This window comes from Pseudochaenichthys georgianus, chromosome 14 (assembly GCF_902827115.2).
Source record: "Pseudochaenichthys georgianus chromosome 14, fPseGeo1.2, whole genome shotgun sequence".
NCBI classification, from domain to species: Eukaryota; Metazoa; Chordata; class Actinopteri; order Perciformes; family Channichthyidae; genus Pseudochaenichthys; species Pseudochaenichthys georgianus.
The window spans coordinates 34,299,192-34,315,220 of NC_047516.1; the positions used below are offsets into that span (position 1 = coordinate 34,299,192).

Consider the following 16,029-nt stretch of genomic DNA (forward strand, 5'->3'; position numbering starts at 1 on the left):
AGAATTTCTCTTTAGGAGGACCGACAATAGCACAACGTAAGAACATCTTCATATATTCACTCAACTAAAACCCTTTTTCCATATGTGAAGGGCAGCTTTTGGATTGATAAACAAGCAGTGAGCGCCTGTCGCATGTTGACTTGTTTTGTATAGAGCAGATTTGTACATTTCCAACTCCACAAACTGTTCTTTGAAGTCAAAAGGGAGGCTGCATGTGACAACAGAAAAATGTCTATATTGGTGCGTAACCTTCCAATACACCTATACAATAGGACATACGGGAACATAACGCATGCAAGTGACAGTATATCACAGCTGCATTTAGTACTGGAAGGAGGTTTCCCCGTCACAAATCAAAAGACTGCTCATTATTTCCACCCTGGCTTTGGGCAGCAGATAATGAGTATCGGTGCTTGCCTTCATTAATACTTGCTGTTTGTACATGTCATTTTGAAGTGTTGAATAAATCAGTTGGCACACAACAGGCTGGCATGAGCACACAGGGCAGGAGGAGTGGCCATGGCTGTTGATTGCATAAAGGAATGGTCAGAAACAGGGAGAAGGGGACAGATGGGAACAGAGCGCTGTGGGAATATCAACCATCCATCAGTGTGTGTGTAAACCGAGTGTGTGAGCCTTGTTGGCTGTGTTTTGGACATTGTGAGAGCTCGTTTCTTTAAAAACCTGAGTACTTCGGGTATGTAGTGTTCATGTTGTTTCTCTGGAACTAATGTTTTGGTTTGATGAAAATTGCTTTCATGAATGCTACAGTTTAGGTGCAGTCATTACGACTTGTGACTCATTCAGTTTTCTTGTAATACCTGTGAAACCTCATCAAGGTGGAACAGTCCTGCTCCCCAGGCAGTTTCAGTATGAACGGTAATCAGGTAAGAAGTAAAGAGAGCATTTGTACATTTTAATATATTCAACCGTTTACTCTTCACCTCAGAACTAAAATGATGTTTATCTTGTGTTATCATTACATGTTTGTATTCCTCTCTCTTCACAGTACCAGGCCAGTCCCGTCTATGACAACAGAGGCTTTCAACATGAGGAAAGAAGAACCCCATCAGAAGCCCCCCAACAGGGTCTCTACCCGTGCCGTCCACGAGAGATCCCCAGCTATGTTGCCGTTAATCCTAACAACATCAACACCCACCACTCTGCCCCCCCCGCAGCAGCACCTGAGCCCGCACAGAGGAATGGTAATACATGATGATATTTTGTCTCCAGCCTTTATGTGAAGCACCAATCTGTGTACAAGACAAAAATCCACTCACTTGCTTTTATTTTACAAACAGAAACCCCACCTTACTTAAAGCTTGATTAGGTAACTTTGATATGTTTTCTTACCAATAAAGGTTTAATTGAGCGATAGAACCCGCTCCTGCTTCTGTTTTTAAACAAGATATTTGGCTGCTGCACTTTTGTTTTGTCTGGTACCATAAATGGTTTATGGCAGCAAACAAAGTCACTATAGAAAACATTAGAGGATAGAATTATTCAAATTTTCTCATGTAAATGTTGTTTAAGTTTCTGTAAACCCACTCATTGTTTTGGGTGTACTTTAGGTTTAATCTACATAAAAAACATCATCTTTTGAAGATATTCATAGTTTTCTGTGGAAACATCTGTGAAGTAAAAGTACAGTTTTTCCCTTTTAAATTGTCGTGGAGTAGTAAGTACTCAGAAAGAAAGTACTGTTTAGAAAATACTAGTATTTCAGATCCGTACCTAAAGTACTTGTGTAAATGTACTCAGTAATTTTCCACCACTGGAAACCATTAGAAAAGTATGACTCGGAGCACACAAGAGCCAGCTGACTTTAAGACTCTTCTCATTTCCTGCTGCTGTTTTATCATTTATGAAACATTGCTGTTATTCCTTAACCAAGACAATGACTTTACGAAGAAAGGAGGGGCGACTGGGAAATGGTTGGATAGTCCCTTGGAATAATAAATAATAAAAAGCTTTATCCCTGTAGCACTTTTTATAAACAGGGTGGAGCTTTAAGTGTTTTAACAGTTGTCTTGACAACACAAGACAAACAGAACATGAGACAATTATAAAACACAAGACAATTCAATTAAAGTCACATTTTAAAACATATAAGCACACATCATGCATCATATGTACATAATACAATAATACAAGAAGGTCCAATAGTCAAACTAATTAATACAATAAAAGAATCCAAAAGTTACAAACATGTAACCTTCTGAGTTAAAGTAAGAATGAAATATGAAAAAATTAACACAATGAAAATAATTTATGTTTTCATCTGTCATTTAAAAGTTGACTGACAGTTTGGGGGCGAAGTGGATAAAAGCCGCCTTCCCAATTTTATTTTAGGGGACTTCTGGAATATTTAGAAGCAGAGACATTAAAGGGTACAGAATCATTGGGATAAGAGGGTGCCAGACTTCGAGCTTTGTAGACCTTTTGAAGGAATTTAGTGCAGACGAATACAGGGGTATTCTCTTTTGTCTTTGTTTGTGCCGCTGTATTTGTAGAGCTGTAGAAATGGCATTACAGTAGTCCAGTCGTTTGTACTTCCGATGAAAGCATGAGCTTTTTAGCATCTTGTTTGTTTACATTTCGAGGCATATTGGTGATATTTCTCAGGTGGGAGAAAGCTGATTCTCTTCCCTTGATTATATGACACACTTTCTCCCCTGCTGGTGATACAGAGCGCACTCTCCAGGCTGTAGCAATATGATTGGAGTAGAAGCAGATCAATTATGATTCACTTTCTAGAAGATCACATCCCTTTCTAGCTTTGCTAAAGATTTCAAGCAAGCTCCACCCTCCTGGATAAACAACTACAACCCCTGCCATTGATGCTGTGTTCAATATCACACATTTGAACATTGAAAATGATGTCAGCCATAGACGAGTAATAAGCTGAAATAAAATATATCACCTGTTCTCAAATATATCCTCTCTTCAGCAAAAAGAAACAGAAGATGGTTATTAGGCTGCTATGATTACTGCTTGTAATGTTTAAGAAGGTGTTACAGTTTTAAAGTATGTACACATTACTTGAACGTTAAATGATAATATAGAATTTCAATCGAAACAAAAAGATGAAGGTGTCAAAATATGAGGTGTTCAAACGTCCAACTGTTGGTCAAAGGTTTGAATTCACATTACCATAATTGGGGTAGTGGCTTGAATTGATTGATGCTGTATTCTATAACACATAGGTTTGAGCAAGCTCTCTGATTGGTCAATAGGCGTGTTTGATTCCACGATCAAACAACGATCAAATAGAACGTGCCTAATCACAAAGTATCCAGTGGCCTACACACGCCACTAGGCTACCGAAACTACTTCCACGAGCCTACATCGTGTGGTTTCCATAGCGACGTTTAGCGACACACAGCCGTTACACTGTTATACATTGTCTCTCGTTGGAGATCGGCCAGAGAAATCATGTCCGTTAGCGGACATAAAAACGAGTTATCGCTTCGCAGATACTGGGCTCCATCTCTAGACAACAGACAGATGTGGAGCAACGCGCTTGTTGCCGGTCCGGGACACGCCATGAAACGGCCCCTGGAGGAAAGCTCTTCCTGTAACGTAGTCCTACCCGTGAATACCACAGCACCACCTGCAAACAGTCTGGCATGGAGTTCATGGAGAGCTGTTTCAAGAATTGCACTTTGAATGGCAGCATGAACATCCACCTTCATTCTGAACCCAAAATGTTTCAGCACCGTGGACAGCCTGATTTGATTTGTTGCGCTAATCCCACACAGTGTTACTCAGATATTTAAATAGCCTAATTCAAGAATTGTTTTCTATAAATAGTTTTCAATAAATTGGTTAATAATATATTATTTACTATACATATATATCAATAACTGTAAGCGGCCGGTAGCAGGAGTGTTCGATTGATCGGCTATCGTTACCATGGGAACTACTTTCTAGGAACTACTTTCTGATGGAGATTAACTCAAGCAGAAAGCGTAGGTTTGGGAGCAAATTAGCCCACATTATAAAATTATTTTACGATATTGTTGATTACAATGATAGTTTGTGTTATAGAATCGCAATCATACACTTGAGGCGTACGGACCGAGGCGCTTGCGCAGTACTGTCGTACCAATAATGATGTTCAAGAACGGCCTCTCGTGTATGATTGCTTAATTATGTGTTATACTGTATTTGAGATAGTCAGGTACAGTATGTGTTGTCTCTTCTGCAGAGCCGTATATCTAAGTGTGAGTGTGCAAATCTTTAATAGCATGCATTTACATTTTGTTCACTTGTTAAGATTTATCACAGTACGTTCCTCTTGTCCCCCCTTGCAGGACAAAAGAAGTGTCCCTTGAAGCGGGTCCTGTGTGGCTGTCTGTGTGGGCTCCTCCTCCTGGCCCTCGCTGGCATCCTGCTCTGGTACTTCTGTGAGTTCCGTCATTACATGAAATTCATTTTTACTCAAGTATTGTTACTTACTTACTGTATAAAGAGACATTCAGCATTTGTATTACTTTTGACACTAAAGGTTCATCAGGTTATAATACTTTTGTACTTAACTCAATGAACTCTTTGAATTCAGGCTTTTACTTGTAATGGAGTATTTCAAGTCAATAGTATTTCTACTTTTACTTAAATAAAGGATCTCAGTACTTTTTTACATTTTGTTATCATCTCATCAGATTTGTGTGTGTGTGTGTGTGTGTGTGTGTGTGTGTGTGTGTGTGTGTGTGTGTGTGTGTGTGTGTGTGTGTGTGCAGTATACTACCAGTGTTTACTGGGGAAGTCCTGCAGAAGTGGTGGAAGGTGTTTGAGCCACTCCCAGTGGTGTGATGGTGTACAGGACTGTGCTCATGGAGAGGATGAGTCTCAATGCTGTAAGACATTAAAACCATCACACATAAAGACATCCTGTCTGGCAGTATGATGGTGGCTGAACAGAGTTGTCCTCTCTGATCCACAGTTCGTCTCCGTGGGACTAACTTCCTGCTGGAGGGTTACTCCCCTGAGAGCCGCAGGTGGATGCTGGTGTGTGCTGAATCCTGGAACAACAACTATGGGAGAGCTGTGTGTGAGCATATTGGCTACAACAGGTGCTGTTTCTCTTCCTCCCCTCGGTTTAGTGCTTCATTTGTTCATATAATCCAATACATTTCAAGAAAGAAAATTCAATCCAATCCAAATTCAGTTGTTATAAAACGGCTTTTAAATGGAATCTTAAGAAATTAAATAAATGTTAAATGTTTGCTTGCCACTAAATAGAGTGGTGCAGGGATGTGTTTTTGTTTTGTTTGACCGACCAGGTAGTTAGCAAGGGCTCCCTCCACAAAAAGCAATGGGATTTTCCATTGGATTTTGGAATACTGAAAAGCTTATGATCCTTAAAACGTTTTGTCCTGTAGGATATTCTCCACACATCAGTTTATGATTTTTGAGGCGTAAATGCAATTTCCAGATATAAAAGGCCATGGCTAGGCTGTAAAGTAGTAAAGGAACTACAGCACGCTTAAAAGACTTAAAGTCAACACCGCTGAGCTGAAGGCGGCTAGTATTCGGCATGATGTCTTTAAGTAGTCTCATTTAGTCACTTGTTAGTTTGGACATTTTCGTTGGACAAAATGTGAAAATCTCTTACGTGTTGAGGCTTATAACCAAGAACACGTGACTTCAATATAGGGCACCGGAAGTGGTAAAACACGAACTCATTTCAGGGTTTTAGGACTCATTCCTACACCACTATATGACTAACACTGCAATTATACTATATCATACCTTATTTTCATATAACTGTACGTAGGAAAAGTAGCTTTGTTCTTCAAGCGCGCTTGTGCACAGTGTGGTCTAACGGCTGAATAAAAATCAGGACTTCTTGGTTTATAGCCATGAGCTATTATATTGCTGCGTGACAATATCCATCCTAAATTAACAATTATTTAATATTTTCCTCATGTATACAGTACTTGTCGGTCAGGACAAATAAAACAACACATGATTCCATAACTTACCATTGAAAAGAACAATGATTGAAAGAATAGCAGCACTGTAAAGACCCCCAACACACATTTCAAGGGAAACTTGAAAACTGCAATTCTTACATTGTGTGAATGTACACACATATTTGCTATAGGAGCTGTAGTCAGAGAGGACACTCCATCATACACACATCGTATGACTTGACTGTATTTGATCCCACCCCTCTGATCCTGTGTGCAGGCAGGACTATGTGTCCTACACTCAAACCAGCGCAGGTTCTCTGTCCTCCGGAGGATACATGAAGCTGCAGCCTGGAAGTAAATATGGAGCACCTATACACTCACAGCTCACTTTCAGGTACCCCCCCACCCTTCACTGCATCATAACTGTGTACACAGGACACGCTGTGTACAGTCAGAACTCCTAAGTTAATGTTGAATATCTTATTTGGAATTTGAACATACATTTTTGTCACTCTTTCTTTTGCAGCTCATATTGCACAGCCAGAGTCAAACTTCAATGCATTGGTAAGCTATTGCTCTAGTTGTAACATAACTACACTACTGTACTTTGTGTTTAATTGAATGCTACCTCTCCACAGCTATTTTAATTCTGATATATTGCACATAATGAATTCATAGTAAATTGTCATTCTTATTGTATTTTTTCCTTATTGTTTTAATTTAGGAATAATTGTAACTTTAAATGTATCTAACTTTACTGTGTTTATGTATGAACATTTACAAGGCAATGCTCATTTCTTGTTTAATTTATGTTATGTTTACGTTTGTTTTGTTTATGGCAATAAACGTGATTCTGATTCAATTAAGAGGTATGATCGAATCTCTTCGGAAAGTGGGATTTAGGCAGCCACACAGACCTCAGGATAAAGTGACCAAACCTCCGGTGGCCGATCCGTGACAATGTGATAGGAAAGGCTGCAAACACAAAACGCTGCAAGAAGCTCACAACACAACGGAAACTGGGACATAAAAAAGTTATGCACATTTAGGGATTTTACAGTTGATAATTTGTCACTGTTGACATAGCGTTTTGTATTTGCAGCATTTCATGTATGCAGCGCTTTTAGTAGCTCGTGTAATGCTGTGCGTGTAATGTCAAGTTTGTGAAGATACTTCTTAATTTGCGTGTGTTTTTGGCACTTTTTTTGCATTGTTTTTGAAGCTGTAGCCGATTTTTCAAATGGAAGTGTTTTGGGCCGTTGTAGTGCGTTTGCACGTCTAAATACAAAAGTCTTTGAGAAAGGAATTTTACCTTTTTTTGGGGTTGTCTTCAAACAATTTTCCTCCTACCTCAGAATGTGGAGTGAGTTCTGCCGACCCCAGTACTCGTATTGTGGGGGGGACAGAGGCAGTGAACGGGGCCTGGCCGTGGCAGGTCAGTCTGCAGATCAAAGGTTATCACCTCTGTGGAGGCTCCATCATCAGCCCGTACTGGATCCTCTCTGCTGCCCACTGCTTTCAAAGGTAGGCTTTTTATCTTATGTATTTTTTCACTATTTATAATTTACATATTTATAAAAAAATTACCATGCGTGCATACCATAGGCTGTATATATAAAGGTGCATACACACAAAGACACACACAATACATGTTAGATAGCTAGCTAGTGTTAGCCAACTATAAAGTAGGCTAATGTGTTGATATATTATATTAACATGCAAACACATGAATGTGCAAGTATGTTGTTAAAATATATCAATTTGATGACATCAAATATTTTCTGAGGTAAAAGATTAAGATAATCAGACCGATAATACCGATCCCACTTCATCTCCCTCCACAAACACTCCTATTCCACAGCCTTAGTCACCCAAGGTTATCCCCAGAGAATAGTACTCGGCCCCATCCTCTTCATCATCTACGTCAGGGGTACTCAAACTTTTTTGTTAAAGGTCCACTTGTGAATTTTATACAAGGTCAATGGTCCGGATCAATGCCAGTAAAGTCCCCACCCCTGGAGCAGAGCAACGAAACTGAAATTAAGAAGCCGTTTCGGCGCGCAATGCATGGGGCCCCCTTGAGGGGGTTTCCCGACATGTCGTTGCAGTAAATTAAAGGGTGTTTCATGTTTTCGTTGCTGTGGACCTTCTTAATCTTTTTTTATGTTTTTTTTAATTATTTTGAAATTGTTACGTTTATTCTGGTTTGTTTTGTGTTTGTATCTTTTATTTTAAATGTAATTATTTATTTAATGTTTTGTGATCTGAGCTGTGTGATTGTATGTATCTCTCTGTACAGCACTTTGGTCTGGAGGTTTTAAAGTGCTATATAAATAAAGTTGGATTGGATTAATCTACCTTATTTGGGGGCCCCCTTCTGGTCCAAGCACTTGCCTGTCGGTAAACGGCGCCCCTGTATACACACACACATTCAATACATACATACAGTATGATGGCTTGAACTAGTGGGAGAAATGGCACTGTTAGTCTGTAGCCAATGCCTTGAACCTCGGCAAAAATGGCATTAGAAAGTCAAAGTAAACTTGCGGTTAACTTGCGGTCTGCAATGCGTGTCACGCTCACGCACACAAGTACATATATATCCACGTTCATTCTCACAACGCGTCAGACACAAGAAAATATACATTAAAGGGGACCTATCATGCAAAATGCACTTTGTGATGTCTTTTATACATAAATATGTGTCCCCGGTGGGTCGGGGAACTCAAGCAGCGTCAGAAAATAAAACCCTCTCTCTTTTCCCCCATACCCAAATCCTTTAAAAACGGGTGTACAACGAGCGGATACAGATTTGCTGCCGATCTGAAGTCAAATCGGCAGCGGACCCGCAGAAAATTGCAATCAGATGTGTTTTGGACGTAATCTTGTCTTTGTTTACATTAGCAAGCCTCGCTAACACTCAGAGCTAACCTGTACTGGAGAGCACATATGTTTAAAAAGGAACTCACCTTGTGATAAACCTGCAAGAGAAAAAGCATTTGAGCTCCATACTGTTTCAGAAATAATCTTTGATGTGGATAACAACAGGATGGCGTTTTATCACAGCAGAATTTAACTTTATCTCCGGTAGAATTCTGATCAGGCATTAGCTCCGCCTCCTCTTTTTGTTTTTTAAAGCCAAGGACCCAAAATCTGCGTTTCTCTAACAGGGCTGCAAAAGAGGGGTATGAGCAGTATGAGGCATGGCTAAAATGGGTGAACTGTTTGGTATTTTAAGCAAAAAACTTCACAGACATGTTTTGTATAGGTATGGCCCTACAATATATTTTTCCAATGTAGCATAATAGGTCCACTTTAATTTACATCAGAATCAGAAATTCTTTCTTTTTTAAATGTTTTAATTTATAATGCGACACAGGGTTCGGTCCGGAGGGATTTGCAGTTCGGTCCGGATCCGGACCTTGGTCCGGATTTTGGAAGCCCTGATCTACATCCTCCCCTCGGCCCCTCAGAACCACCGCAGCCGGTCACTTATCCACCCCCAAGTCCAAACTCTGCAGCTCCCGGTAAAACAATCGGTACTAGTCGAGGGCCGGACTGGTTCAATGTTTATTGCAAAACATATTGAAATGAACTTATTGCATATTTTAAACCTAGAACTAACAAAGCTTAAATTATTGCCCATAAAAACAACATTAAGCATTAAATAATCAGTTGCAGAATAAGGGGTTAAATATGAAAAAGAAATCAAATTAAATCACTGGTCATAAATATACACGGTTTCCACAACCCATGTTAACTTGTCACTTTAACTTATTCCGCACGTTATAACTTAGATGATGACAAAATATGTATATATTCTGACAGTTATTTTATATTTCAGTTATGCTGAATATTTATTTTATTCATCTCCTATTTTCATAGTCTTTTATTATTATTATCATTATTTCCTTGATTTTATGTTATTTATTATTTATTTTAGATGTTATTGATCTGTGTGAATCTTTGCTGTATTGTTTTTTTCACGCTTACCCTGTTGCTGCTTTGTACAACTGAATTTCCCCTCGGGGATTAATAAAGGTTCATCTTATCCTATCTTAGGTGTGTGTGTTGTACAGTGCGTAGATGCGGCGGACAGACGGGTCTCAGTTGGTTTGGTGTCCTCTGCTTACTTTTACTTGTAAATACAACTTTTGGCCCGTAATTTAAATTCCCCATTTCAGCGAGGGGGGAAGGGAATATATCCAGTCTCTGATTGGACGTTTAAGGACTAAAAAATGATCCATTTGTCACTTTGCTGTTAGCAAATAATTTGGGGCTCCAGCTAACAGGAAGTCACTCAAGTGTCACAAAGTAATTTAGCCTATGGGTAGGTCAAAAATCTAATGGGTGCTGGCCATTGGCCTAATCATATCACTTGTGTTGGCTTTATGTTTTTGGTCAAACATTTGTTTGTTTCACATTTGCATTGATGTAATCAATAATTTTTCTGATTTAATTTAATAAAAATAATTATATGCTTCAGCTCCCCCCTGGCGCCGCCCCTGGTGCTCTCATACTTATTTGATTCTGAAATTGTATATTTATATATATATGTGTGTGTATATGTCCGCATCTGGAGCCTGTTATTGTCTCATTATACCGCACTGTCAATGAATTAAAAGTAAATATATAAATCGTCATGAACACATCTGTCCATCAGACAGAGGGCTGCTGTCATCATTAATGGACTTCTCTTTAAAATGACCGCTCAGAGGAGAGGAGTTCTCATTTCTCTAACCGCCTGCTGCTTCCCCTCCTCTCTCCTCGGTTCCCCTCCTCAGTCCTCCGCTCGCATCTCCTGTGGGCGGGACTAAGTATCGAGGATAAGAGTCGAGGAGGGGAAATTAGAGTATTGTAAAACCTCAGTGTGCTGCTCTGTGATGCTAGTTCAAGCCAGATACTTGGCATCTCATCTTGGGTGCAAGTTCATCAATGTTTGGGGTCAGGCTCTGAGCTGAGGAAATCCTCAGGATTGAGTAGCCTCATCCCAATACCCCTCCTCGACTCCTCCTTTCCCTCACTCGCTTCCCTTCCTTGCGTCTTAGCTCCGCCTCCGTAAGATGTGAGCGAGAGATACGAGGAGGTGACGCGAGGACAGAGGAGTCCTCAGGTATTAATTGGGATGTCCTCGTTCACTCAAACGTCACTTTTAAACGACGTCTGTTAATGATGACATGTGCACAGCTGTATCCCCTCTCATCGGGCTTAACTGAATAACCCTTTAGAACCGGCCCATCTGTTGTTAAATATTTATTTAAATGAATGAATCTTTCTCCTGTTAGTCAAGGAATTCAATGTATGACGGTTGGTCCTGCTTTTGTGTTCCGTTTTGTTGTAAAATGTAGCCTACATTTAAATACAAATATAATTATAGTAATGTGAAAGCCTTTTAGAAATGAATTGCACATAATCATTCTCACGGAGCTGTGAGCACTTATACATTTATGTGATGCTTTTCCACTCATGTTCCAGTTGTTGGTTTTCCTCTGTTGAAATCAACCAGCTGTGAAGGTGGGGGCGGGGCTTTTATACGCGAGTAGTGAAAACACTTCCGCGTAGTCTGCTCGCATGTATCCTCCATGGATGTATAACGGCCCGTCCACACACAGGCATGAAAAAAATCTTGATGCTGGGCGTGTCTGAAGCTTGCCGATTTCACGTGCCCAAGGCGACCAACAACCAATCACATGAATCTCCCGCCCCCGACATACAAAGCAATAGCAATGTTAAAACGAAGTAAACTGGATATAAACTCCCCAAACAGGCGAAAACCTACCAGTTTCACACACTGTCCCTCCATGCCTGGTTCCTCCGGTTTGTATCCCGGTAAATAGTTCTGGTCGGAAAGAACCGGGTGATTTGCTACCGTAATTTCGCGTTTGGAATATGAGGAAATGAACTGCGGTCTGGCTCTCCCAGCTTGCACGCGGTTTGATTGGCTAGCGCTTGTACTGGCGGGATTTGCATAAACGGGATTTGATTGGCTGATGCCAGCTTCGAAAGCATCGGGAGCATCAAAAGTTGAACATTGCTCAACTTTTGATGCTCACGATGTTTGCAAAGCCATGCCATGCTCCCCACAATGCAGTTCGGCGAAGATTAAAAATCTTCTACGTCACCCCATTCAAGTGAACGGGCGAAGCTTTGAAAGATTTTTTTCATGCCTGTGTGTGGACGGGCCGTAATAAGAACTGGATACAGCGTGGGAGGTGGGGCCTCATTCATTCCTATGAGAGTTGCTCATTGGCGAATGATGATAAAATGGCCTAACTTTTGAGAGAGCGAAACGTCACAGATTACCCGGCATGCGTGAGAAGTACCCGTATGTGCGCTCATAGCGCATGCGCAACTTTAACCAAAATGCTCGTTCACATCAAGCACGTCAATTTGCGTACACGTAACGGCAGCGCACGTTCCTGACAGCATGGTAATGGATTGTTATTATGATGGATTTGATATTAACAAGGCGGCAGTTAGCAGCTAGCGGCTAGCTAGTCATTATGCTAATGTCAACATCAATCTTTATGTACTTATATTATGCTGTAACAGGATCTAGTGATATCCAAGCAACAGAGCTTCATTTAGCATGAAAGAATGATTGCACTGTATATATATATATATATACTTATAATAAGTAATATTAACTTTATTTAATACAACATTTACGGTACAAGATTTAATCATACAGCCCATGTAGTATAATAATGAATTATAGCAAACATGTGCAATATATCCATTATTACAGCTCCATGGGATGGCAGTAAGACGATATGGGTCCGTTCTTATTGTGCATCCATGGGTAAAGATAAACGCAACTCACATTGGTTTCTCAAACAGCTTCTCTATAAACTACGTGCATTCACTGAATTTCACTCTCTGCCTTTAACGGCTCATTGTAGCTCCAATAGCTCCAGCCCCCACCCTCCCTGTGAGCACAGTGTGCTCTGATTGGTCGGGACACGTAACATGAACGTGCCGGGCAGCGCGGTCCCGTGGGTTAGATGCGCGTTCATAATGCAGAGGGAAATAACTCAGAATAACGTTATTAGCACATTATTACAACTTGAGGAATGAATGTTTTTAATAAGGGCTTTTCAAGTGTTCATACTGGGTAGTTTATGTAGTTTAAAAAAAATTATCCAACGATTTACAGACCACTCTTTCCCCATGTAAGTCAATGGGAAAAAGTGTTTCCGGGCCTGGCAACCAAACGAAAGTGTAGTACCGCTGTTTGGCCAGCACGAATATTTTCATCTGAGTCCGGCGCACTTCCTGGGGGCTTGGTATCCTCCCTTTTCGTCTCCTCCTGCACCCCTCCTCCCTCACCCCTCCTCGACTCCTCCATGTTTTAGCTATTGGGACGTCCTTCAAAATGGCGTGTCTTGATCGATTTCCGGGTCAAGTCCCGGAGGAGGGGAAGAGAGGAGTCGAGGAGGGGTATTGGGATGAGGCTAGTGAAAGTTTGCGTGCAATATACCTGCGGGCCAGATCTAATAGTAATTAGAAATTATCCTGCGGGCCGAAATGATTTATTATTACTGATTTCAAATTCAAAAATGTCACGTGTTATAGACACTCTCCTTATCTTTGACTTTTTTTAACCTCATGGCAGGTACTCCTCTCCTGGGGAGTGGTTGGTATACTCTGGTGATGTCAGCCTCTTGCAGATGCACTTCGGCCCTGGCAAAACAGTTGACAAAATTATAAGCCATGAGAAATTCAACACAAAAACGAATGACAATGACATTGCTCTGCTAAAGCTTGTCAGACCCCTGTCATTTACAAGTAAGTACTTGCCAGCAGAAGTCATATTACTTTATTAAATGATATTTTGAACTGTCAGCATTGATGAGCAAAACCACAACCCTTCACATGGACATGATTGTGTCTCAGGAACGGTGAAGCCAGTGTGTCTCCCCAACGTTGGCGTGGACCTCTCCGAACATCCAGCCTGGATCACAGGTTGGGGAGCCTTGAGATCATCTGGTGAGGCTCTGTGTCCAACACTCTATTTTTAATATGTTTTTTTAAACTACTTAATCAGTTTTTCATATCAAACTTGCAACAACATAAATGATTGAGCATTCATGACAAAAGTTGTCATTGTGATTATTCATTTCTCTAAGGGCACACCCCTGACAGACTGAACCAGGCCCAGGTCGCCATCTACAGCAGAGAGAACTGTAACAGGCCCCAGGTGTTGGAGGGACAAATCACTCGGACCATGATCTGTGCCGGAAACTGGCAGGGAGGAGTGGACACATGTCAGGTAAGTCACACACACACGCACGCACGCACACACACACACACAATGTAGAATATAAGGAACATCCTGTCACAAAACTATGCAGAAAACTTGTTCATTCATGTATTACTTCAAGGCTGGATGCTTGCAATTTCTTACTGTCATTCTGTCCCAAAACATCTTTCCAGAATGCTGCAGTATTTATATTGACAGGAACAAGAAAAAAACAAATGTATTACTTCCATGTTAGCCGCTCTGCACTGGCTTTCAACAGAAATCCAGCCTCCTAGACTAAAAAGCCCTTAATGGTCACGCCCCTTACCTTAAAGAGCTAGTTCCTCATTCCCAGAGTCTCCAAAACAGGAGCCAGAGCTCCCAGCTTAGGTTCTGGAGGAAAACACCCTCTCCCCATTTAAGACAAGACTTGAGACTTCTCTTTTGATCAAGCTTATAGTTAGGGCTGGCTCAGCCTCCTGGATCTTTTATTTCATACTCTCACATAATTATTTCCTAATTTGGGTTGTCTATTTTGTGATTTTATTGTGTTTTTTTCCAATAAATTAAATACAATTCATTTTATTACAAGTTCCATCATTTTTACGTATTTGAGATATGTAAAAAAGACGTCCCAACAAGCTATCTGAATATAGGACACTACACAAGTATCTATAATATATCTTTCTAACACATCTAGAATTGGAGATAGTTCATATAGTACCTAATAATTTCAAGCTAACACTAACATACCCTCAACATTTATATCTGTCTTGTATGATGATGATCTATATACACTGTAAAGGCCCCTGAGATACATGTATTTTTGTTGATTTAAGACACAAACACCTGAGAGTCTTCCTCCTGTGCCCTACAGGGGGACAGTGGGGGGCCCCTGGTGGTCAAGGAAGCCAATGTATGGTGGCTGGTGGGGGACACTAGCTGGGGGATTGGATGTGCTTTGAGGAACAAACCGGGAGTCTACGGAAACGTTTCCTACTTAATCAACTGGGTATATGAGCAAATGCAGGTAAATGATAATGCAATAAGAATGTAATTTTTTGCTCTGTACAAACATGAATATCATTTCCCAAATGCATGCTTTCTCAACTATTTATTTTAGTTTATTATGTAGTTAAAAAGACTCATAATACATTTAAACTTGGGGTTCATATTTTGAATTACATTTTCTCTCCCCAGAATTAGTGACTGATTTCTCTGAAGAAGAGCTTCTGTCAATAATCAACGTTACTTACTTCATCACACACTTTGCACTTTAAATCTCAGACGACTTATTGATCAGGAAGAATTTTGTAAAAAACAAAACAAAGGATTGTACAAATGAACAGATCTATAGTTTCATCATTTTATAAATGTGTTAAAAGTACAAATTGAATGCTTGCATTTGAACAAAAATCCAGTTATTTACATGTTGTAATAAAACACATTTTGCATAAAGAGCTGAGTTTAATTTGTGAGAAATGCCCTGTAGAGACAACTCAGAGACTTTCTATTATCCTCTTGTGTGTGTCATATTTCCAGTTTAATGACATGGGTGCGCCTTCCTAGGCAGTTATCAGCAATCAGAAATGGGACCTTGCTAGAACAATATTTGTAGGGAAGTCGGTTACTGTGTCACGGACAAAAAACAATAAAGTCTGTACTATCAATGTGATCATACTCATAGTCATGCGCTGTCACTCACAACAATTTTAAGATATATCCTCAAACAATTTCCTTAATCTTTTATGTATCTATTTTATTTATGGTTTGTTCTTTTGTACTTTGACCAGTCTACAAAAAGGTCCCTCATTATATCATGGTTCATATGCGTGATCTGCACTACTTCTCACCAGGGTTTGTAAAGTT

The 16,029-nt window shown here is 40.2% G+C and overlaps 1 protein-coding gene across 3 annotated transcripts; it reads left to right on the forward strand.

The window, feature by feature from the left end:
• tmprss2 (transmembrane serine protease 2) lies at positions 1-15,620 on the forward strand. Of its 3 annotated transcripts, none has more exons than XM_034098442.2 (14): positions 1-36; positions 840-887; positions 1,010-1,205; positions 4,317-4,409; positions 4,743-4,859; positions 4,946-5,075; positions 6,196-6,312; positions 6,445-6,482; positions 7,274-7,442; positions 13,534-13,706; positions 13,815-13,907; positions 14,048-14,190; positions 15,038-15,190; positions 15,361-15,620. In XM_034098442.2, exons 2-14 carry the CDS (start codon positions 873-875, stop codon positions 15,364-15,366), a joined length of 1,443 nt encoding a protein of 480 aa, XP_033954333.1. In that variant the 5' UTR covers positions 1-36; positions 840-872; the 3' UTR covers positions 15,367-15,620. The 3 variants fall into 3 exon arrangements, 2 of the variants coding, with proteins under 2 accessions (XP_033954333.1, XP_033954332.1); XR_011644343.1 differs by lacking the exon at positions 1-36 and adding an exon at positions 531-697 and having other exon boundaries at positions 15,000-15,190; XM_034098441.2 differs by lacking the exon at positions 1-36 and adding an exon at positions 536-697.
• Positions 15,621-16,029: the final 409 nt, after the last annotated feature.

Excerpts from the sequence above, each read along its gene's own strand:
- tmprss2 (XM_034098442.2), top strand. Across the intron at positions 4,410-4,742 it reads CATCCTGCTCTGGTACTTCT|TATACTACCAGTGTTTACTG; the intron begins GTGAGTTCCGTC and ends GTGTGTGTGCAG. Across the intron at positions 14,191-15,037 it reads GAGGAGTGGACACATGTCAG|GGGGACAGTGGGGGGCCCCT; the intron begins GTAAGTCACACA and ends TGTGCCCTACAG.